At 51.4% G+C, this 24622-nt stretch overlaps 1 protein-coding gene across 5 annotated transcripts in view; it reads right to left on the bottom strand.

Moving 5' to 3' along the window:
* Positions 1–252: 252 nt before the first annotated feature.
* LOC116950801 (uncharacterized) overlaps positions 253–24622 on the bottom strand; it is a 30902-nt gene continuing 6532 nt past the window's right edge. Inside the window, exons 1-3 of one of the 5 annotated variants that reach the window (XM_076073119.1) lie at positions 4829–24466; positions 2992–3062; positions 253–1660 (exon numbers count right to left, since the gene is read on the bottom strand). In XM_076073119.1, the coding sequence (XP_075929234.1) occupies positions 5165–6508 (1344 nt within the window). In that variant the 5' untranslated portion in view covers positions 6509–24466 and the 3' untranslated portion in view covers positions 253–1660; positions 2992–3062; positions 4829–5164. Of the gene's footprint in view, positions 1661–2991; positions 3063–4828; positions 24467–24622 lie in introns of those variants that run through there. The other 4 variants (XM_076073120.1, XR_012946477.1, XM_076073121.1 and 1 more) reach the window with 4 other exon arrangements.

Genomic DNA, 24622 nt, shown 5'->3' with positions numbered 1-24622 from the left:
CACTCCACCACCACCTGGGATTGAACTCAACCTGCGATGATGCTCAGTGTGTTAATCATCAGCAGCAGCCACTGCGGGATGAAGGCCTCCCCAAGCTTCGATCCTGCGGTGTATTATGTACTTCTGAAACATACCGTGTTAATCATGAAAGAAAAAAACACATATCGCGTTCTGAAGTGTTGCAGCTCAAAGTTTAAATGATCACCTGTGACACGGCTAAAAGCTGCAATTCAAAGTAGCCCACTGTCCGGATAAAACTAGTCAATAATAATTTTATTTGACCATACGGGTTGATGCAGGTGGGTAGGGACCCCATGACCCGTTCCGAATCCACTCGCGAGTAACCCGCGTGATCAGCAATTTAACGCATGCGGCCGGGTTGATCAGAATAAAAAAATATTGTTTTATCTCCATCAGCATATTTTTATTTATTTATTCTGGAGGAATCCGATGAGCTATGAAGCTTTTTTTTGTATCACCCCACAGATATTCAGTTATATGCACAGCCGTAGTGCTTCATTCGTATTGCGGCATTGACCAGCAGTGGACCGATGCCTTCGTTCGTTTCCACGTGCCCGCCGCTCTGCGTGTGTAGCCGCCGCCTCCGCCGCACGTGCACCACGTGTTCATCACGTGACGCACGCGTGCCTCACGTGCATCACGTGCTAACACTTTGCCACGCAATTTCCGCGCGTATGGCCGGGGGGCGGGGGGCGAAGCGTGGGTGCTGGCGTAGGAGAGTCTTTGACAGGCCTCGGAATAGTTACGCTGCGGCGGGCTGCAAAGCCCCGACGCTAACCCGGCTCTGCCAGGTGTGCGATAGCGGCATGTCTCTTGAGATGTTGGGACGCGTTCCAACTCCCCTGTTCCGTCCTGCCATGTGTCTCAATGCCTCCCTCTCCGCGTCTCCACGAGTCACGTGCTGCCTTACAGGCCAGTGGCTTTATTTCAGCCGGAAACAGGCGTGGAACGCTGTTGTGTTGGCACGCCGCATTCATCTCGACTTGGAATTGTCCGAAGCCTATCCGCAGGATTTTCGAGATGTGGGGTGCAATAATATAGGATTATTGTGGGATAGCCGTAGCTTGTACTCTAAGTGGTAGTGCCTTACGCCGATAATCCAAGCCGGCCTAGGAGAGTTCTGGAAGATTTCGAGTGTCTCATTCCTCCCCGCACCCCGGGTCCTCCAGGCCAACGGGATGTAAGACGTCAATGGACAATACAGTTCTACGGGAACTGTTGATGAGTTTTTTTGTCATAATGCACGCCGAGGCCTCGAGTGCTTTCTGCACACATCGTTTCTGTGTGTCGTTTGAAACTGACGTAAGACGTCACCGCGTCGATCCCAAGTCCCTGCGCCCCCGCTCCGTTCCGCGCGTGAGGCCACGCGTCCAAACGTGAGACGGGATCACATTTTGCCCGGTGACACAAGGAGGTTTGGTCCCACCTTTCTTCCGCTCTGGAGAAAAACGATGAACGTACCACCGCGTAGGCTTCTGCGGTTGTGCTTCAGAGCTCTCTCCGATTGTTTGCGGGTTGTCCGACGTTTTCGCTCCGCGTGTCGGGAGCTCCTTCATTTCTTTACTTCCCAAAGAAACTCCCAGGCACATGGCAGTGATGTCCGATGCTTCTCTCCGCTTGCTGGGAGCTTCTTCGTGCCCTGAAAGAAAAAAAAAGATGCTCCCAGCGCTTGGAGCGAAATCCGATACAAGTCGACAACGCATCCTCACAGATAGATCGAGACACTTGTTAACCCTGCTACCTCGACCCCCAACCACGGCACTCTTCCAATCGCGACCCCACCACATGTGTGTGTCTGTGTGTTTAACGGACCTGAGTGGACCTTACTGTGAATATCACGACGCGCTCAAAAAGTAGTCGTTTGGACACACAATGGAATCACAATATAATCTGCGAAGTATTTCATGGCACTTTGGCAAATCTAATAACGCTTCAAATTACAACAGTCGTGAATTATTTATGGTCCGGTGCCTTTTGGGCCATTTCTCTGTGCGCATTGATTCACGCGCGGCTCCGTGTGCGCGTGTCTCGCTGTGCTTTGTGGGGGGTAGAGAAGATATCGGATGTCTTTATCAATCTTGTAACGAACGAATCGCATAAAATTGCGCACAAAAACACACACACACACACACTAACGAGCGTTTAAATAATTAAACGGCCCTGCAAAAAAAATGTACCGTTAGGTAGTGCACATCAATTTGCAAAAATCGCCTATCGCTATTCAACCATTAACCCTCACTGTCGTGCAATCGTCTTTGCACTCGGCATCATCATCACCATTATCATCATCAGCAGCAGCTGCCGTCATTTTCTATCCACAGCTGGATGAAGGCCTCCATCTTCAGTACACCCAGCGTAAGGTGCCCGCGCGAGCTGATTTCACCGCTCCGTCTCCGTGGGGGGGACCCTCACCACGCGGCCGGTTGGGATTTAATCCGCCTTTTGGCTGCCACTTCCACTGGTGGTCTCGACCGCAGGTTCCACCGTCGCATTCAAGCCCGAGCCACTTTCCTTAGCGGGCAATCTGACGTCTCCGCCTGGCGCAAGTTCTCGAATTAACGTGTGCCTCTATGAATATACATTTATATATACTGCGTGTGTATATATATATAGCTCAGGATAATTACTGGCCATGTTGCCATCCCTTCCACGCTTCTTTGTGCGCTTTTCAATTTCCGGAAGGCCTTCACCCAGCAGTCGGTAGATGCATGAACCAACAAGTGGAATGGGCGTACAAGTTCTGCTGTGGGGCGGTCTCCATGCCCACCCCCCTCAACCCCCCTCCCCTCCTTGTGCTGCTGCGTGAGCTTCGGTCGGTACCCAGGGGTCAGCTGGACAAGCACTTCCCCTCGCTGAAGTGGAAATACAACGGCCAGATGCGATGCGTGCGGGGTCCATACGCAACAACAACAACATAATAATAATAATAACACAGCGCTAATGCTAATGAGAATAACACTTGGTGCTGACCTGGTGGAATGGTTATTCCACCGGACTTGATAGGCCACTTCGTTGAGATATCATTTGTGGCCAGGTCGCTTCTGAAAAAGAAGCAAATTTCTCAGTGGGCTTTACACTGGTAAGGTGAAAAAAAAATGTTCAGTTTTATTTGTATATTTTTTTTTACTGATTTCTTTACCTTAATTTGCACTCCTATTGTGTTTTTTGTATTGTTTTAGTAACGTTCTGACCTGTCCCTACTGGACATCTATGAACAATAAGAGCTTCGTAGCGAATCGGATTCCCCCCCCCCGCAGTCTAAATAAATTGTCCGAATAAGATTCCGGATCGAGTCGATCTTCCAGCGTGGCGCTTGAAACAGTGGCACAAGATTCTGAAAGCCGTCCACGCAGCAGAACAAATCGTGACACAGCACTTCGTCCTCAATCGGCGGGTCGCGTGCGGTGGGGTAGAGTGTGGGTGCGCATTGTCACGCGTGGCGCACATTAACACTCTAACACCACCACCCACCCACCCACCCACCTCTTCTTCTTCCAAAATGTCTGGACGGCGTGGGATAACAGAGGGCAAATACCCTCGAGTGAATGTCAACACGACATCGCCATGCTTGTGGGCAGATGTTTAATGACTTGTTGACTCGCGTGCGCGTGTTCGGTACGGTGAGGATTTTTAACCTTAATTATGGACGAGTCCTCTCTGCTCCGTTGCCGGCGTCCCGTCGCCGCCCATTCATTGCTTCATCTCTCACTGTATTTTTTTTCCGATTCGGAATGCCGCCAATTCCGCTTGGAATACGCATTAACCACCCATAAGAGGGAACGCCTGTCCATAAGACTGCTTTATCATTGTGTTCTCTATTCATTTCATCGTATGGGTAGGTGTGTTTGCATTTCTTATAGATATAATGAGGTTGATGCATGGACTGATCGAGATGAATGAGGCGTTCCACAAATAGTTTCCCAAACGGCGTTCTGAAAACTTGTAAATAATTGAAGATAAATCTAACTATTCTTTGGGTCTTTCGGTAAAGTCACGTGGATAAGTTCAAAGAAAATAAAAAATAACCAAAAATTACGACGTTTCGATCTCAACACGAGCGGTCGTCATCAGGAAGGGGAAAAAAGAGGGGGAAAGCTGCTGAGTCAGACTGTTTTAAAGGTTTAAAATGGGCGAAGCCCTAGGGTCATCAACGAAATGGGCGGGGCTAGTTATGTTAATGTGATAGATTAGCATGTTAATGTAAGATCGGAGGGTGACGTCCACAAGGGCGTGGAGGTGGCTATGTTAATGTGATAGATTAGCATGTTGATGGTAGATCGCAGAGCAGCAACGTGAAGCACGGCGAGCGAGTTGGCTGTGTTAGTTTAGGAAGTTTAACCTGGTAATGTAAAATCAGAGAGCCGAAAATAACAACTAACATCGGAAGGTGGTAGGATGGGAACATCACAGCCAGTTATGACGACTTAAACTGGTTGATAGCGTCCTTCCAATGATTGCTCAGTTTATCCCCATCTTCTCGATTTAAGTTGTGTCTGTGTCTGTATATGTGGATGGCTTCATGAAGGAATCTTTGTTGATAGCCGGTGGGTTTGCAAAGTACTTTCGTCTTAGCGAAATCAATTTCGTAAATTGAAAGTAAAGTTGATGTTAGTTGTAATCCGTTAACAGATTAATGGGAGGAAGGGAGGGGAGGGTTGGGGGAGCGGTGGCACTGCGGTTAGTGCACTCCCCCTACGAACACGGTCATCTGAGTTGGATTCCCGGCCACGGTTAAAGTTATTAGCGGTGAGTGATCTAATCTGAACAGGTCCTGAACTCCCCAACTCGTCCACCAACCCGCACTTACCAGCGTGGCGAAGTATGGTCAAACCAATACTCATGGCCGACACGGCACGTGAAGGCCTGCGTCCAGCTGTGGATAAACAGAGGGTTGCTGTACATCGTGAAACAATAATTAAGGAACGGTCACTCACACAAACATCACGCCATCCACCATGCGAGTATTCATGCAATGGGTTTATTTCAACTGTAGGATGATACAAGCATATCTTTTACCGAAGGACACCTGGGGTAGAGGATAACACGATGGTAGTAATAATAATAATAAAATAATCCCGGGCAATAATTAGCAAAACATTGTAACTTGAGCGTAACGTTCCGACAACCGAAAACTGTTGAGGTCTCAAAACAGTCGTTTAACATCGGCGACAAACGTAGCAAAGGCTCGGTCCACGTCCTCTGCAGAGCGAATGGCGATCGAATGCTTGTGTGATATGCCGGGGCTATTGACAGGTGCGGCACAGTGCGAATCCACTGCTGGATGGTGAACTGGACTCCCGTGGTAAACTGTACTTCCATGGTAAACTGGACTTCCATGGTGAACTGGACTCCCATGGTAAACTGGACTCCCATGGTGAACTCGACTCCCATGGTAAACTGGACTTCCATGGTAAACTGGACTTCCATGGTGAACTGGACTCCCATGGTGAACTGGACTGCCATGGTGAATTGGACTCCCATGGTGAACTGGATTCCCATGGTGAACTGGACTTCCATGGTGAACTGGACTGCCATGGTGAACTGGACTGCCATGGTGAATTGGACTCCCATGGTGAACTGGATTCCCATGGTAAACTGTACTTCCATGGTGAACTGGATTCCCATGGTGAACTGGACTTCCATGGTGAACTGGACTGCCATGGTGAACTGGACTGCCATGGTGAATTGGACTCCCATGGTGAACTGGATTCCCATGGTAAACTGTACTTCCATGGTGAACTGGACTCCCATGGTGAACTGGACTCCCATGGTGAACTGGACTCCCATGGTAAACTGGACTTCCATGGTGAACTGGCCTCCCACGGTGAACTGGACTCCCATGGTGAACTGGACTCCCACGGTGAACTGGACTCCCGTGGTGAACTGGACTCCCGTGGTGAACTGGACTCCCATGGTGAACTAGACTTCCAAAGTGAACTGGATTCCCATGGTGAACTGTACTTCCATGGTGAACTGGCCTCCTACGGTGAACTGGACTTCCATGGTGAACTGGACTCCCATGATAAACTGGACTCCATGGTAAACTGGACTCCCATGGTGAACTGGATTCCCATGGTAAACTGGACTCCCATGGTAAACTGGACTCCCATGGTGAACTGGATTCCCATGGTAAACTGGACTCCCATGGTGAACTGGACTCCCATGATAAACTGGACTCCATGGTAAACTGGACTCCCATGGTGAACTGGATTCCCATGGTAAACTGGACTCCCATGGTAAACTGGACTCCCATGGTGAACTGGATTCCCATGGTAAACTGGACTCCCACGGTGAACTGGACTCCCACGGTGAACTGGATTCCCATGGTAAACTGGACTCCCATGGTAAACTGGACTCCCATGGTAAACTGGACTTCCATGGTGAACTGGACTTCCATGGTGAACTGGACTCCCATGGTAAACTGGACTCCCATGGTAAACTGGATTCCCATGGTAAACTGGACTCCCATGGTGAACTGGACTCCCATGATAAACTAGATTCCCATGGTAAACTGGATTCCCATGGTAAACTGGACTCCCACGGTGAACTGGACTCCCATGGGCAGGGGTCAGCAACCAAAATAACAAAGTGGACCCAATTGTTTTTTTTCGAATTTCAAGAGCCGCACTGCAGTCCTGAAAGAGCCGCATGCGCCTCTGGGAGCCGCAGGTTGCCGAGATCACGTCGCGAGGGACCGGACACTGAAGCGGCCACACCGCAGATGATTGTTGCTGGTCGTTCCATCGTCGAGAGGGAGCGGACGCCGAGTCGTCAACGTGTCTCGGGAGTGTGCGTTTCTTTTTTTTTTTCCAGGGGGTTGTGTTTTACTTATTTGTTTTCCCCCCCCGTGGATGGAACTCTCCTCGACAGGACGTGGCGGGGTCAATGTCCGGCACGAGACAACGAAATGCGCTGAGATGACAGCGTCAACCACCCTCCTCGGCTCGTGCGTGTCCAGATGGACATTGTGTCCGCATCATTCTCACGAGTTAAGAATAATCCCCTCGTAATCCTTTGTTCACCATCGCTCTGTGTTATTTATACATTGAGACTTGTCTGGGTGTGTGTGTATGTGTGTCTGTGTGTACGCGTGTCTGTGCACATGGCCTGGCACAAGCGACGTGGTGACGTCACCGCCACTTAGTGGCGAATGGCGGCTGTTATTGTTGTTGTTGTGTGTAGCGGTAGGCGCACTGCGCTACGAACCCGGTGACCCGTGTTCGATTCCCGCTCACGGCCAACACCAATGACGATTGTCTGAACCGGTCCTGGGCCTACCTCACCTTAGGTCGACTCAGCCTAAAATAAGTACCAGGTGCGGTGTGTAAACATCGCCGCTGAGGAGACAAAGGCGGATCGGCGTGGTGCTGGCCACCCACCCCTTCGTGTGTCGTACCGGCTTTCATAGGTGCTCGCTACCAGCACTCGCCCCTACAGTGTTTGTTGTGGATTCGGGGGTTGGGGTGAATTGACAACTCCGATAAGGTTGCTGTCGACTAGGGGGAGGGAGGCTTTGGTTCAGGGGGTCTCTGGTTCAGAGGGTCTGTGGATCAGAGGGTCTGTGGATCAGGGGGCTCTGTGGATCAGGGGGGTCTGTGGATCAGGGGGGTCTGTGGATCAGGGGGGTCTGTGGATCAGAGGGGTCTGTGGATCAGAGGGTCTGTGGATCAGAGGGGCTGTGGATCAGGGGGGGTCTGTGGATCAGGGGGGTCTGTGGATCAGGGGGGTCTGTGGATCAGGGGGGTCTGTGGATCAGAGGGGCTGTGGATCAGTGGGGCTGTGGATCAGAGGGGTCTGTGGATCAGAGGGTCTGTGGATCAGGGGGCTCTGTGGATCAGGGGGGTCTGTGGATCAGGGGGGTCTGTGGATCAGGGGGGTCTGTGGATCAGAGGGGTCTGTGGATTAGAGGGTCTGTGGATCAGAGGGGTCTGTGGATCAGAGGGGTCTGTGGATCAGAGGGTCTGTGAATTAGAGGGGTCTGTGAATCAGAGGGGTCTGTGGATCAGTGGGGTCTGTGGATCAGAGGGGTCTGTGGATCAGAAGGTCTGTGAATTAGAGGGGTCTGTGAATCAGAGGGGTCTGTGGATCAGAGGGGTCTGTGGATCAGGGGGGTCTGTGGATCAGAGGGGTCTGTGGATCAGAGGGGTCTGTGGATCAGAGGGGTCTGTGGATCAGGGGGGTCTGTGGATCAGAGGGGCTGTGGATCAGAGGGGCTGTGGATCAGAGGGGCTGTGGATCAGAGGGTCTGTGGATCAGAGGGGTCTGCGGATCAGGGGGGTCTGTGGATCAGGGGGCTCTGTGGATCAGGGGGGTCTGTGAATCAGGGGGGTCTGTGGATCAGGGGGTCTGTGGATCAGAGGGGCTGTGGATCAGAGGGGTATGTGGATCAGAGGGTCTGTGAATCAGGGGGGTCTGTGGATCAGAGGGGTCTGTGGATCAGGGGGCTCTGTGGATCAGGGGGGTCTGTGGATCAGAGGGATCTGTGGATCAGAGGGGTCTGTGGATCAGGGGGGTCTGTGGATCAGAGGGGCTGTGGATCAGAGGGGTCTGTGGATCAGAGGGTCTGTGGATCAGAGGGGTCTGTGGATCAGGGGGGTCTGTGGATCAGGGGGCTCTGTGGATCAGGGGGGTCTGTGAATCAGGGGGGTCTGTGGATCAGGGGGGCTGTGGATCAGAGGGGCTGTGGATCAGAGGGGTATGTGGATCAGAGGGTCTGTGGATCAGGGGGGTCTGTGGATCAGAGGGGTCTGTGGATCAGGGAGTCTGTGGATCAGAGGGGCTGTGGATCACAGGGCGTGATGCCAGAGGTTGAACTACAAACTTCCCAATGGAAATTGGGGGTCAGACATCGTCAATGACATTGTCAAGCGTTTTAAATAGGACCCAACATTAATCGACAAATCATTCCCCGTATTTTCTCTCTGGTAAACATTAATAAAATACAAATTTCTCTCTGGCAAACATTAATAAAATACACATTGTCGAGAACTGAAGTGTAGGGGAGACGCAACCCTCCCCCCCACTCCCACCATCGCCTCTTCCTTGCATCCGCCACTGGGTGATACAGTAATGTGGGGTGGGTGGGTTTGTCCTAGGGGGCTGCTACTGCATTAGGGGGTGCTGTGATTCAGAGGGGGGCTGTTATTTCGAGAGCCGCGAAGGGGGGGGGGTGTTGTACACCAGGTGGACTGTGCCCCCCCCCCTCCTCCCACCCCCCGATCCCCCAGGCCTCTGGACACGCCACTAATTGCTAATTGCTCAGCACCCCCCGTGCCAACCTCTGTGCCACAGATAAAGTGCGAGCGCTGTAATCGCTTCCAGGCGAGGCGAGGTGGCATCGCGGGTGCCTCGCGCTCCAACAAGCGGCTGGCCGCAGACGCTGAGTGCCGTTATGACACTCATCCACTCCGTCGTGAATGTTCTATAGATGTACAACTCGCGGTCAGGTTTCGTGGGAGTTTGTTTGACAGAAGGCGCTGTAATGTTACATGCATGTTACATGTATGTGTCTACCCCGGTACACACGTCCGTGTCCAACGCAAGCCAAAAAAAACGCTCGCTCTCGACTGTCGCTGAGTATTTTTTCCAGCAAAATATTTAAAGCACGCCAATCAGCATAATCGACGCGCCATTGTACACGTGGCGTGATAACATGCCCGCGTGATAACATCGCGCGCGAGATTTCAAGATAACCCCCGGCTCTCAAACAATGGATCTGGCGAGCACCGTGGAACAATAGCCATAGGAACATACAGGGGGCGGGGGGGGGGATTGTATTGTTGGCGAGTGATATACAAACCGGTTCTGAGCACCCCCACCCCCCCGCCGCCCCACCCCCCCTGGGTCGACTCAGCCTTAAAATGAGTACCCTCTAAGTACGCTGTGTAAACATCGGCACTGGGAAGACAAAGACGGCCAAGCGTGGCCCTCTGTAATTATTTCAGCCCCTTTCCAATCCACTGCTGGATAGAGTTATCCTGCCCTATGCCGTTGGGTCAGCGGGGTGAGGGTTGGTTTATACACCACGCCAGACACTCATTTAAGGCTGAGTCGACATGTGGGGGAGACCCGTTTATATGCAATTTGCGACTGATGTTAGCCGTGCTCAAAATTGGATTTACAGCGCAATGAATCAGCCGTCGCGTCATCATCCCACGGCTTCAATAGGTGCTCGCTAACGGCACTAGTCCCAAAAGTCCGCGTATTTTATGCAGGGGGATCTTTGTATCACCCAAAGTGTCGCCGTGTGTGATAGATCGTCGCTTTAAAAAATAAAGTAACAAAGATGCAACGCACATCACTTTATCAATCCACTGGGTGAAGGCTGACCCCGGGTCTTGGGGGTTGTTTGACCATACTTCACCACGTGGCTCAGTGCGGGGCTTGTGAAGCGGAGTGCCCAGGATCGGCTCCGATTTCACTCGCCACTGGTGTTAGGCGAAGTGGTGGTGCAGTTCGCGAGCGCATCGCGCTATGAACCCGGCCGTGGCGGGTACTAGAGCCCGTGATAGAGTCAACTTGCAGCAGAAGTTCGTAAAGTGTTCGCGTAGCAAAAACACAAAGACACAGATCTCCCCATATAGCCTTCACAGACTGTTGGGGCAAGTGCTGTTAGCGAGGAGGACCTATGGCGGCCTGCACGGCACACGAGGGGGTAGGTGGCCAGCACCACGCCCGGCCGCATTTGTCCCCGCAGTGGCGATGTTTACACACGGCACCAGGTACTAATTTGAGGCTGAGTCAACCTAGGATAGAGGCCCAGGACCGGTTCAGATCATCGTCACCGGTTTTGGCCGTGAGCGGGAATCTAACTCGGGACGCCCGGGTTCCTAGCACAGCGTGTTAACCGCTACACTACCGCTCCCCGCAACAACGCCACCTACACCGCACGTATATACACAACCACCACCGTCTGTCTCTCTCTCTCTCAAAGAGTACCCTTGTACAGCGCGTAATGAATTAAGGGTGTAGATTTAACCTTTTACCAAAACATCCAATTATTCACAAAGCGAGTCTCGCTTCTGACAACCATCGCGAGCGCGCACGATCCGTGCGGCGCGGGGGGAGCCACAGCCTTCATGCGCCCTGACCTGATCCCACGACCGCTTGACCTTTGCGCTCCGGGGGGGGAGGGGGTCCAAGGGGGTAGGGGGAACTGGTGAGTGAGTGGTGAGGGGGGAAGGAGCCGAGGTTGCAGGGACCTCTGACTGCGACCCACGGCTGCAATAGAAACAGCGGAGCGAGCGGCCGTGAATTCGTGACCACCTATTGCGTGACCACCGATTGCGCGCAGGTGGAAGTGCCGGGTGGACCACGGAGCCAGGTGGACGCCCGAGCGATCAGCCGGGCAACTCAATTCCCTCTTCGAAATCGCGCAATTTAAATTGTTCACCTGCGACCACCTGGCGGTGATGAAATGCGTCGTCGGTGCAAATCGCTGAGCGGACCGATGCGTGAAACGAAAGTCTCATTGCTCGCGCAGCTGCGCGCAACTCGTTGCAGAGAAGTCCACGTAAGAGCTATTGAGTTGCATGCAACCGATCGCTCAGGTGTGGACCCGACATGGTACAATGACTTGGGAAGGCCTTCAACCAGCAGTGGATTGATAATGGCTGATTATGTTACCGCCATGCTCTGTCGTCTATAAAATGTTGTGTAATTTTATCGGCCGCCTTTGTCTCCCTAGTGACGATATTTACACATCACACGAGGTACTCATTTGAAGCTGAGTCGACCTAGAGGAGGCCGTGAGCAGGAATCGAACTCGGCTATCGGGCGCGCTCACCGCTACACTACGGCCGGGCGTGGTGCTGGCCACCCACCCCCTCGTGTGCCATCCCAGCCTTGTTAAGTGCTATTCGCTAACAGCACTTGCCCCAACAGTCTGTAAAGGCTATACGGGGGATCTTTGTCTTTCATTTACACGGGATTTTTTTTTTACACGCGCGTGCGCCATCCGTAAAGAAGGCTTCAAAGCTAAGGGGGTGGCGGAGGAGAGGGGGGGAGGGAGATGGATAGATTATTATTTAAATTATAAAAATAAAACTCGCGCAAAAAACTAATTTACTTTGAAGTCCAATCTCAACGCTGCGATAATGACGGAGGCAATGCGCGCCTCCTTGATGTCACGCGCGCGAGAAACGGTCACGTGGCGCGCGCTCTCGCCGATGGCATGCGCAGTTTGCTTGCCATCAACACACACAAAAAACACACACCATCACTATTTTTGTATTTTATTTTTACCAGGTAATGCCCAGCCGAGTTACACAGCGGCCTGGTTGTGACAAATGATTGCTCAGCGAAGTGGCATTATCATCATTTTCACATTCATAGCGGCCAATATACTCTAAGCGCGTGTTTGCTAACGCGTTCGCCAAACTCGACCCCATGTCGCGCACGACAGAACCCATCAACTGCGTTGGGCAGCGGACGCAGCACTGACACTCAAACGCAACTCTCTCATCACTAGCACCGCCCTGAAGGAGCACGCTCGTAATTGTCGACGTTTCGAGGCACGAGTCCGTCTCCGCTACAAGGAATGTGCTGCTGTTAAAATGTTTTTTGTCACGAATGTTACGCGGTACAAATGCCGTTTTCGAGAGGCTGGTTATCGAGTGACTAACTATTAAGGCCGGCAGGGCGCACGAGAGGATGGAGTGGCTCGAACCAATAAGCGAGTCAATCGTCGTCTTCCCAGTACTGACGTTTCAACAGTGCACACTGCACCAGGTACTCACTTCAGGCTGAGTCGATCTAGAAGAAGCCCAGGATTTTAAATATGATACAGCTGATGTTAGCTATAGCCGTGGTAACACAGTGAACGTGCACACACAGTGTGGATGTGTACATGGTGATAGGGCATTGTAAAGCATACTCCACTGCTGGATGAAGCCCTCTCTCCCCCACACACTGTGCGGATCAGGGAGGGGGGTTTCTTGACCATACTTCACCACGCCGGGTCAGTGCGGGGTCGAGGAAGGTGTGGATGCTCGGGGTGTGTAGCATTGATGTTATGGTACACAATGCGCACCCAGGACACTCCGGTATGACTATGCATGTTGAACTTCTTTCGCACCGTACATAGGCCAACCGCGTTCATCGGAGGGTCGGGAAACGAGATGTTCCATCTCGAGACATTATCCACCTGAAATAGTTTAATGAACAAAAAATATCCAAGCAGAGAACTCATCGTTCTGCAACGGAATATGCAAGACAAATAAGAGAAGTTCAAAGTAATAACATGCCAAGATAATATGTATTGTGAAATCTTTTTTTTTATGTCCTGTAGGATTTCAAGAATATTCTTGTGAAAAATGTATAAATAATAGCATACGTTGAAAAGTTAGAGCAAATCTTAAACGAACCGTGGTCAGTCTTCTGTGTATTCGTTACCCCCGGTGTTGATATCTCAAAATCCGAATATTTATTTGTACTGCAAGAGGAATCCGATGAGCTATGAAGCTCTTTTTCACAGATGTCCAGTCGGGGCGGGTAAGAACGTCACAACAACAAACACAGCACACAAACACGACAGGCGTGCCAAGTACAAGAAAGGTCAACAGATCACCCAAACACAAACAAATACAACAACTAAACCTTCCCCATCCTACCAGACAAAGCCCACTGCGGTATTAACTTATTTTTCAGAAGCGACCTGGCCACAAATGATAGCTCAACAAAGTGGCCCCATCATTTGGACATTCATATTACCAAAAATAAGCTAAATAATCTCTAATCATATTATGATTATGAAACTTCTTCTGAACGTCTTCTGCCGATGTTTCAATCCAGTCCAACGTGTATTTGTTACAAGGGAAAAATCTCGTTTAGCCAGTTACCCAGCTAGTTTCGGTGGCCATGGCCAGCAGCAGTCACAAACAAAACAGAGAGACATCGTTGGGGGTGAAGAGGTGCCCAGACAGCAGCCAGCCAGGAAACTCGATTCAGCGATTATTTTTAACATGAGTTTGATGTTGCTGTACTGCGCTGTCCTTCCCACCACGCAGCATTACTGGCCACTGATTGTGGCCTCGCCATGGCCAGGAATCCAATTTATGTTACAGGGTCCACGGCGCAGCACGCGAACCACTGCACCACTGCTACTGACGTGTGTGCGTGTGTGCGCGCAGTATAGTTTATATGGGGAGCGGCAGTGTAGTGGTTAGCGCGCTGCACTACAAACCCGGCTACCTGGGTTAAATGCCCGCTCACGGCCAACACCAGCGACGATTACCTGAACCGGTCCTGGGCTTCCTCCGGGATCGACTCAGCCTCACGCGAGTACCTGGCGCGGTGTGTAGTAAACATCGCAAGGCTGCGCGTGTAAACACAAATGGGGACCTGGCGTGGTGCTGACCGCCCACCTCCTCGTCTGACGTTCCGCCCTTCGTAGCTTCTCGCGAAGCGCTTGCCCCAAAAATCACTTAAGGCTTTACACGGGGGATCCTTGCCGTTGAATATACCGTGTGTGCACAGATAGGTCTATATACTGCGTAGTTACAGCGATGAGTTGCCCTGCCGCTGTATAAGCTCCTCGATGTGTGTTCGGTTTGTAGCGCGTGTTGTGAGGCACGTTGTCCGACGGTTCGCTCCACGGACCATATTCAGTTCCCGAAGAAGAAGACGAAGAAGAAGCTCATAGCAACGCGGAACGACAACGTCGGACACCGCGCCGAGCAACACGCGGGAACAATCCCGAAGCCATCTCAGAGAGACGCTTTCTGTACATAATAATAAATAAACACAGCTCCAATACTTTAATGGGTTATTCCTGCCGCTCGGGAACGGGGGGGGGGGGGGGGTAGCTGCTTGGTCAGTGTCCACTCAGTGTCAACTTCGCGGAGTGCGGCAGGGAGATAGGGTTAGAGAGAGGTTAGGGATTTAGCGGGGGGGGAGGGGGCGTGAGTGAGCGGGGGGGGGGGTCAGAATAGACGGGGCCGTTCTCGGGGGTCAGCCCTCTGCGCGACCCCTCCAGACTGCCAGTGACAACTAGGCATCGGCAGATCAAAACGTCAAGGACGCTCACGGACAGACCCCGGACGACCACTTTGTTTGGCAAAAAAAAAAATGTTTGTGCGATTAGATTAGAAAGCTTGGCAACGCCGCCACCACCAACCACAACCAACCACCACCACCAACCACAACCAACCACCACCACCGCAGCAGGCGCACACACCAATAACATTCATTAGCGGCTAAACGCCATCGCCGCAGGGAGTATATACCTGTTTCTTTACTTCTCCCGACCATGCACGGTTCAGTACACTTACCACGCGTGTAATGTTTTAATGCTGCTGCTGTTATTGTTTAATCGGCAGGGAGCGGTGGCGCGGCGGTTAGCGCATTGCACTGTGCATGAGCTAGATTCCATGACAGTGCTATCAGAACCCCGTGCTCGGTTGAAATATATCGCTTCAGCCTCCAAACCGCGTGGGGAGACGTTCATCCAGCAGTGGATTGATTCTTCAATAAAAGAGTGATCGTTATTATTATTCTACACCTCGCGATGTATTGTAAGATTGTGTTTCGTACGTGTTTTGTTTTTGTTTTACGGGATTTATATCTGTTCAATCATTTCCGAGTCCCTCGTAGAGTGGAATTGGTGGCATGCGACTCGCGGCCACAGGCGAGGTGTATTTATGGACGTGGTGTGCCGGGTGTGGACAAAACCCAGCTTTGGAATTAAGCTTTGCATTTTCATATATATTCAAAAACATTAACTTATTACACGTAATTTGTTTTTATATGACGATTTCATTCGCAATGCCGTAAAAACACAGCGAATGGTGACTGGGCAGACAAGAGGCTAGCAGTGGCATAGATACACACATCGAATCAGAAAACATAACTTGCAACTCTACTGCTGGATGATGGCCTTCTCACGCCGAGTTGGTCATGGAGTTTGCTAGACCATACTTCCCCATTCTGATCAGTGTGCACATGGAACACACATTAACTCCGTGTGTGTGTGTGAGTTTATGTTTAACGGGCTTACGCAAACGTGTGTGTATGTATTTTTATATGTAAGTGTATATATACCGTATATTGATGCACATTCGTGTTTGTGTGAATATATCTTGCGACGAACCCGACACCCCGAGTTCGATCCCCGCTAGCGGCCAACATCAGCGGCGAATATCTAAAGCGGCCCTGGGCATCTCTTAGATCGACTCGGCCTCAAATTAGTAGCTGGTGGGGTGTGTGTAAAACATCGGCACTTGGGAGACAAAGGCGGCCGGGTCGTGATTATGGCCACACCCATCCCGCTCGTGCTCCGTGTCGACGTTCATTGGTGCTCGCTTACAGCCCTTGTCCCAACAGCCTATTTCAGGCTACACGGGGGATCTTTGTCTTTCTTGCATGTGTACGCGTGTCTGCTTGTATGTATGATTGTAAGTATATATGCGTGCGTGTGTGTATATATATACAGTCTATGTTTATGTAATGAGAGTTAGTATACCGGTTAGCACGCTGCGCTGTGAACCCCGCTCACGGCCAACACCAGTGACGATTATCTGAACCGGTCATGGGCCTCCTGTAGGACGACTCAGCCTCAAATGAGTACCTGGTGTGGTGTGTATATATTGCTACAAAGGCGGTCGGGCGTGGTGCTGGCCACCCACCCTCTCGTGTGCTGTGCCGTCTTTTATAGGTGCTAACAGCACTTGCCCCAACAGTCTGTTAAGGCTTCACGGGGTGGGGGGTCTTTGTATTTTTGTACGTGTGTATATACATGTATTTGCATTTACAGACTGTGCGTATATATTTGAAATTGCGGGAGAGAGTTGGCGCAGGATCCCACGAGCTTCCTCTCCATACCCGGCCCACCTGCGTTCAATTCCCGGCCACGGAATCCAATTACATCAGCGGTGTCCAAAAGAGTGCTCAGCAAACTCCCCATTCACCGACCAAACCGCGCACGGACCAGCGTGGTGAAGTATGGTCAAACAACCCTTCGCGTGTGTGGCGGGGTCGGAATGGACGATTCATGCAGCAGCAGATTGATAAAAATGGCTTTTCATCATTATCATCATCACCGCATGCATTCACCGGATTTTAAGACGCACTTAATTTGAAAGCAATAGTTGCGGAGGGGAGGGGGGAGGTGGGACGCGGGGGGGGGGTGCGTCTTATAATCCGGTAGCAGCCGCGTGCGTGCGTGCGCGTGACCAGACCTGCAAGCACTTTAACAGACACCGGGGAGAGAGGCTTGCAGGTGCGTCTCACTGCCCGAAAGCGTCGCACAATCGTGAGGACACGGCACCCCACCGCCGCCGTCGCCCCCAAACAGTGACTCTCACACACGAGCGGGCGCTCAGGCAGGAGAAGGAGGAGGAGGAGGAGGAGGGAGACACGCGGGGCCCTCGTGGTGGGCACGCCGCTCGCATCTCACTCAGAACGCGCGTTCACCTCCCCCCCTCCCCCCCCCACTTTCTCTCTCTGTCGCTCAACGCGAGCGCGCGTGCGTCCGTGGGTGCATCTTTTGCGCCCGTGCTCTCATCTCGGCTGTACTCACACGGGCACACGGATACATTTACAAGCTGCCGAGTTTGTTTAGGCAAAGGAACCCCCCCCCCCACTATCACCACCACCATCATAAGCGACTGTATGGGGAGGGGTGGGGGGCACACTGCGTCTCCCTCCCTCTCTCTCTCTCTCTCTTTCCCCCCGCGGTTGGTTCTCTGTGATTTTCCTTTTAACTGCGCCGATTTATTCCTTTACGGCCCCAACTTTGTCTGGCGAATAAATTGTAGGGCGTTTATGGCCGAAAACAAAGTGGTGGCCAATCAATTAGGGCGGTGGGGTTGGAGGAGTTGGAGCGTGGGGGGGGGGCGTGGGGCGGGTAGGGGTTAAGGAGGTCTGTCTACACAGCCGCTCACCGAGCCCAATAAAATAATTAGAGGCTGTATATACCAGTGGGGAGCGGTGGCGCAGTGCTTAGCGCGCTGCTCTGCGTTGCCCGAATGAACCGGGGCGACCCGAGTTCGATTCCTGGCCACGTCGAGCTTACAGTAGTGACATCAGAACCGGCCGGTTCCGTCCCCCCACTTCTATTCACCAATTCGCAATGATCAGCGTGGTGAAGTATGGCATGCACAAAAATAAAACCTTCCGACGACCGAGAACAGAGGCCGGTGACCTGCGGCCGTCAGTAAATGTTTAGCTGACAGTCCGGAGAATAAAATTACCATACTTCACCACCCTGGTCCGCGCCGGGTTTTATGTTGCATATACTATATACGAGGGAGCATAGAAGTACAGTACCACCAACGCATTGTGCCCTACTGCTGCCTCGTGCCCACGACATGACGCACGCGACGTGCACGGCGGGAGGCGCAGTGGCGATTCATCCGGTTGTGCTGCTCGCTAACAGCACTTGCCCCAACAGTCAGTCAAGGCTAGACGGGGGATCGTTGTCTTTGTATGTAAATTTCCCTTGAACCTGTGTGTATATGAAGCAAAGGCAAAGATCCGCTGCATAGTCTTAACAGACTGTTGGGGCAAGTGCAGTAAGCGAGTGGCACCTATGAAGGCCGGCACGGTACACGAGGCGGTGAGTGTCCAACACCACGCCCGACCGCCTTTGTCTCCCCAGTGACGATGTTTACACACCGCACCCGGTACTCATTTTAGGCTGAGTCGACCTCGCGGAGGCCCAGGTACCGATTCAAATAATCGTCGCGGGTGTTGGTGGCCTTGTGCGGGAATCGAACTCGAGTCGCCGAGTGCGTAGCACATTGTTATATACAGCACACGCATACGTACATACTACACACATAGCGAGCATCGCCCCGCGTTGCGAGATCTCGGCAGGACCCTCCTGAAAGCGAGCCATGGGACTCAGGATTTTCTGGGTAAACAAGTTAATGACATATTTTTGGTTTCAATAAATTGTATTGTTTTATATTTTTTATTATTTTATTGTTTCCCTTCTACGTGACTTTACCGAAAGAACCAAGAATATGAATCCCTGCAGTCACGAAAGCTTTAAATCAAAAGTTAATGATAATTTCACAACGCCGTCCCTCTCGCCTGTTCATGAACTAAGTTTACTGCCAATCTAAAATACAGCAAAAGCACAGATACGCGTTTTTTTTATTAATCCACTGCTGGATGAGGGCCTCCCTAGGCTGATGTTCTGCTTGGGGGGAGTGGTCATTTGGCCATACTTCACCACGCTGACCATACAGAAAGTGAGCGCGCGAATTTCCTAAACGCGATATAAATAATACGCAGTGGATACGCGAAGTCAACTCACCATCTTCAGCATGTATAATAACGTCCTCTATTTCATCATAATCATCATCATCATAAACAGCCATGGTCAATTCACTGCTAGATTAGCACCCTTAGTTTACCTCGGCAAAGATCGAGTGGGCTAATATTTGGTCGTATTCAATTGTAGATGACGTGTTATGAAGAAGGTTGATCGCCCGTAAACGTCGCCTATTTAATATTGTTTACATTATTGAGAATGGTGCAATTGACGAATGTGTCGAGGTTTGTGTCTGTGTGTGATGTTTGTGTATCACTGCCCACGCAGCAGCAGCATCCTCAAGGGTCAATCTCTGAAACGTTAGCTGGCTACGCATTTATATTTTATAAAGCATCGTTAATGACGAATTACATTATTCATGTGTTTTTTTTTTTACTGGCACAAATGTATTAAATAATATCATACAGTAATGAATATTTGCGAACTCCACACCGACACTTTCCTTTAAATAAAATTACATTTCTCCTGAGCCAATGAAAGGGACGCGTGTCTCTCTCTGGCTATCGGCTCAAAGAGCATCAATTAATGTTGGAATTAATAACCCACAAGTGTTCATGATTAATGCATAACAAACACATCTGTGCATCTGAACAGTCCACGAGGATCTGTGCCTGATACATTAATAAAGGAAATGAACGATTGAGGAGGAGGAGGAGGAGGAGGACGAGGAGGAGGAGGAGGAGAGCCACGACGTCGCCTTTCCACGGAGATAAAGAACATTCACGGCATCCGCGCGCGTCACCACGCAAGGAGTGGATTGAGGTCGTTTCCGTGGGCGAGATGAATCACGACGAGGGAACTTCCCACCGCGGACGCGCTTGGCTACGATCGAATCGGCCGCTCGAGGTCTCTGGGACGGGCTGCTGAGTCGATTGTTCCGCGGGCAGGAGCGTGAGAGGCATCTTTGGCGGCGGTGGCGTCATCCAGCAGTGGGTTGAGCCAAAGCCCGATTGTGGTAGCTGACGGATTGATAGACGCTCTGAAGAGGTCGCTATTCAACATTGCGGACGATGTTTAATGATGCTAACACAAATACTGACGATAATTTTAGTGAAATAAATAGTATGCGATGTTTCAATCCACTGCTCGGTTGGTGAATGAGGTAGCTGCGAGGTTACCGGGAATCGAACTCATGCCGGCCCGGGTTGGTAGCGCACCACGCAAACCACCACATCACCGCTCCGGTATATGTGTGCGTGAACATGCGCGATTATATTAAACAAACACAAATGACGATTCAACATTATAAGTGGTGGACTCACACAGCCCGGCGTATCTCGCCACGGTACGTATATGGCGTGATTGTTAGGAGACACAGCTAATTATAAAATAGTGATGATGAATGTGATTATAATATTGATGATACATATCATCATGTGATGATGAATGTGATTATAATATTGATTATACATATCACCATGTGATAGTGTACGATTGCATCTGAGGATCGCGGGATATGTATACGGGGTGGGGAGGTATTCATCCAGCAGTGGATTGACCATGACTCAAGATGATGATGATGATAATATATACTAGTTCATTTGTATGCATTAATTCATTGTAAACTGTCAGTTATTTGTGTCGGTCTGTCGGAGCTGTATGTGTGTGTATGACCACTGTATATGTGTATATGTATATGGGTATGTGTGCGTATGTACGTTCACTTGAATATTTTCGCATACGTATTTGAAACCTGCTTACGGAATAGTCAATGAACCCTGAACACCTGGGTTTATTCTGTGATCGCGACTCTTGATGTGGATTCAAAGTGCACCTAGCCTGGCACAAATACTTCCAGGCGTATGTCCGTATATGTGCATTTGAATGTGAGTTTGTGCGAGTCTTGCTGTCGGGAGCGGTGGCGGAGTGGTTAGCGCATTGCGACAAACCCGGCGACTCCAGTTCAATTCCTGCTCACGACCAATAAGAGGGAAAATAATCTGACCCGTTACAGGGCCTCCCGGAGGTCGACTCAGCCTTAAATGGGAACCTGGTGCGCACGTGACAAAGGCGGTGCGAGCATGGTGTTGGCCACCCACCCCCTCCTGTGCCGTGCCGTCATTTATCGGTCCTCGATAACAGCACTTGCCTCGGCAGACTGTGAAGGCTATACGGGGGATATTTGTCTTTGAACACACTCGTGTGTGTAATGGAGTATGTGCGCTGATGTGCATGCGGGTACACGTGTGGCTACGTGTGTACAACTGCGGTATACGTGTCCGTGCGTGTGTCTTATCATGCACGTGTGTGTTCGCACAGGTATGTGTTTGCGCGTAACATTTTGTGGGGAGATATATTAAGCCTTGGAGGGTGGGGGGGAGTTAAAGAGTTAAATGTTACGGTCATGTTCCAGTAACAGCATAGCTCTATATACAGTACATATATTAAATATAGATCATTTATATAAAATGCATGTAAAAGTCCAACAGTACTCCGTAACTCTAGAGTCATAAAATGCATAAATACATTTTGCTGTGTGACACTCAACCTACACATTGAACGCCCATCACTCCATAGCGGCATGGCATCATCAGCCATGATCGATCCACTGCTGGAGGAAGACTTCCCCAAGCCGTTACCGTATATCTCTCACGATGTAACAAGGTCAAAGATCCCCCCCCCGTATAGCTTCAAAATACTATTGGGGCAAGTGCTCCCAGCGAGCATCTATGAAGGTCAACCCAACACACGGTTAGGGGGTGGGTGGCCAGCATCGCGCTCAATCTTCCCAGTGCAAAAGTTAAGACCCCTGCACCACGTACTCGTTTAAGGCTGAGTCGACCTAGGATAGAGCCAGGACAGGTTCAGGTTTTCGCCACCGATGTTGGCCTGTTGGTCGTAAGCAGAAATCGAACTCGGCTGACCGGGTTCGTAGTGCAATGCGCTAACCACAACACCGCCGCTCCCCGTAAGCCTAACAATCCACCCAGCACACGGTCACATCTAGCCGTCACGACGCGCTCACACTCCCTGCTGCGACGAAACTGGGTCCACAAAAGACTGAACTTCGACTGAGTGTCGGACAATAACCCCGTGAGCAATCCCAAGCAAGTAGAATTCCTCGTACGTTGCGCCAATCGTCACACCTGGATTCTTTCGCGCCGCGCGTAGCCAACCGTGCTCATCGGAGGTGCGGGGTGCGAGAGAGGGGGAGCGACACGGGCGGTTCTCGCGTGCGACGCTGGGTGACCGTGGAGCTTGACACCCCCCCCCCCTCGGCGACGAGTTGTGATGCGGAGAAGTTCGATAGGTCGTAAGGCCCCTTCACAATACACCCCAATCGGTGCCCCCACTCCGCTTCCTACCCCCAGTTTAATGTTCATAAACACCGCGCCCCCCCCCCCGACCACTGTGCGACCAGAGCTGACGGACACATTGTGACGGATGGATTCTTGAATCTATCTGTGTGGAGCTCTGAGTGTTGTGTGCTCTTGTGTACGTGTGTGTGTGTGTTCGCAGGGAGCAGTAGCGCAATGGTAAGCGTCGGGCTACGAACCCGGCGACCCGAGTTCGATTCCCGCTCACGGCCAACACCGGTGACGATTATCTGAATCTGTCCTGGGCCTCCCCTAGGTCGACTCAGCCTCAAATTAGTACCTGGTGCGGTGTGTAGTAAACATCGCCACTAGGGAGACAACGGCGGCCGGGCGTGGTGCTGGCCACCCACCCCCTCGTGTGCTGTTCCGGCCTTCATAGGTGCTACTCGCTAAGAGCACTTGCCCCTACAGTCTGTTAAGGCGCCGCTGGGGATCTTTGTCTTCGTCTTCTTTTCTACTCGGGTGGCATCTCGCGTAGCGCTCGCCGAGTCAAAAACTTGCCCAACATTTTGCAGCGCGAGATGTTCTTGGAAAATAGTCACGAGACTTACTGAATCTCTCTCTCTCTGTGTGTGCGTCTGCCTCTCCATTGTGAATAAGCAGCATTATTGCAATAATCAAGGCTCTGTTTTTGTTTACTTAATCTGCCGCTGTCATGAAACAATGCGTATGTGTACCTCTAAATAAAACGGCTGGTTCAGCAGTCTGTTGAGGCATTCGCACTGTGCCTTATCACAGATAAAAAAAAAACAGAGGACACCGACGATCCGACCAATAACCCCTTCTTCAAATGCAGCGGATCATCTTCAGAGCTCTGCAGGAAGATTGGGTCGTCGCCCAAGACGTCAGCTCACCATTTTTTCTTTTATACGGCAGTGTAAATTATTGAACGTTGTTTTATTTTATTTTCTCCATTCATGTCTATATACACCACCAGAGGTTGCTGGCGACAATGGTTGAGCGCACACGTACCGCGTTTTTTTGTCGTGAAGACAGATGCACGCGTCGCCTTGATTATAACAGTTAGCGCCGTTGAACGAGTCTCTGTATGTAACTGCGCGCCAGTACACGTGTGTGTGTCATTGTGTGTGTGTCAGTGTGTGTGTCAGTGTGTGTGTCTGTCTGCGTGTGGGGAGCGGTAGTGTGGAGGTTAGCGCGCTGCGCTAAGAACCCTGCGACCCGAGTTCTATTCCGGGTCACGGACAACACCAGTGACGATTATCTAAACCGGTCCTCCCCTAGGTTGACTCATTCTCAAATGAGTACCTGGTGAGGTGTGTAAACATCGTCACTGGGGAGACAAAGGCGGCGCGGCCGTGGTGCTGGCCACCCAACCCCTCATATGCCGTTCCGGCCTTCATAGGTGCTCGCTAACAGCACTTGCCCCTACAGTCTGTTGAGGCTATGCCGCGGGGATATCTGTCTGTCTGCCTGATCATTGCGATGTACAGTCGCGTGTGACCACTGATCACTCCGTTCGCTGCAAGTGAAGTCGTTACGTGAATGACAGGCGGGCGAACACGTGTGACAGGGGCGAGGCATGGATGGCCCCGGGTTAGAGACCCCTGGTCCGGGGTACGTGGGGTCAGGGTGATGGTGCAGGGGTGGGATGGGGGTGGTGCGGGGGGATATAGAAGAACAAAGACAAAGATACCCCGCATAGCCTTAACCGACTGTTGGGGCAAGTGCTGTGAGCTAGCACCTATTAAGGCCAGAACGGCACACGAGGGGGTGGGTGGCCAGCACCACGCCCAGTCGCCTTTGTCTCCCAAGCGGCAATGCTTTTACGCACCGCACCAGGTACTCATTTGAGGCTGAGTCGACCTCTGGAATGGCCGAGGACCCGTTCAGATAATCGTCACTGATGTTGACCCGTGAGCGGGAATCGAACTCGGGTCACCAGGTTCGTAGCGCAGCGTAGCGCTAACCGCTACCCTACACACCCCCCACGAGAACGGACACACACACACACCAGAGTCACGTGGACACACGTTGGGAGACAACAACG

This window comes from Petromyzon marinus, chromosome 40, assembly GCF_048934315.1.
Source record: "Petromyzon marinus isolate PM22_M1 ecotype Great Lakes invasive population chromosome 40, UKy_Petmar_22M1.pri1.0, whole genome shotgun sequence".
Classification (NCBI taxonomy): domain Eukaryota; kingdom Metazoa; phylum Chordata; class Hyperoartia; order Petromyzontiformes; family Petromyzontidae; genus Petromyzon; species Petromyzon marinus.
The sequence above is the reverse complement of the archived record's forward strand: the minus strand, read 5'-3'. Positions and strand labels throughout refer to the sequence as shown.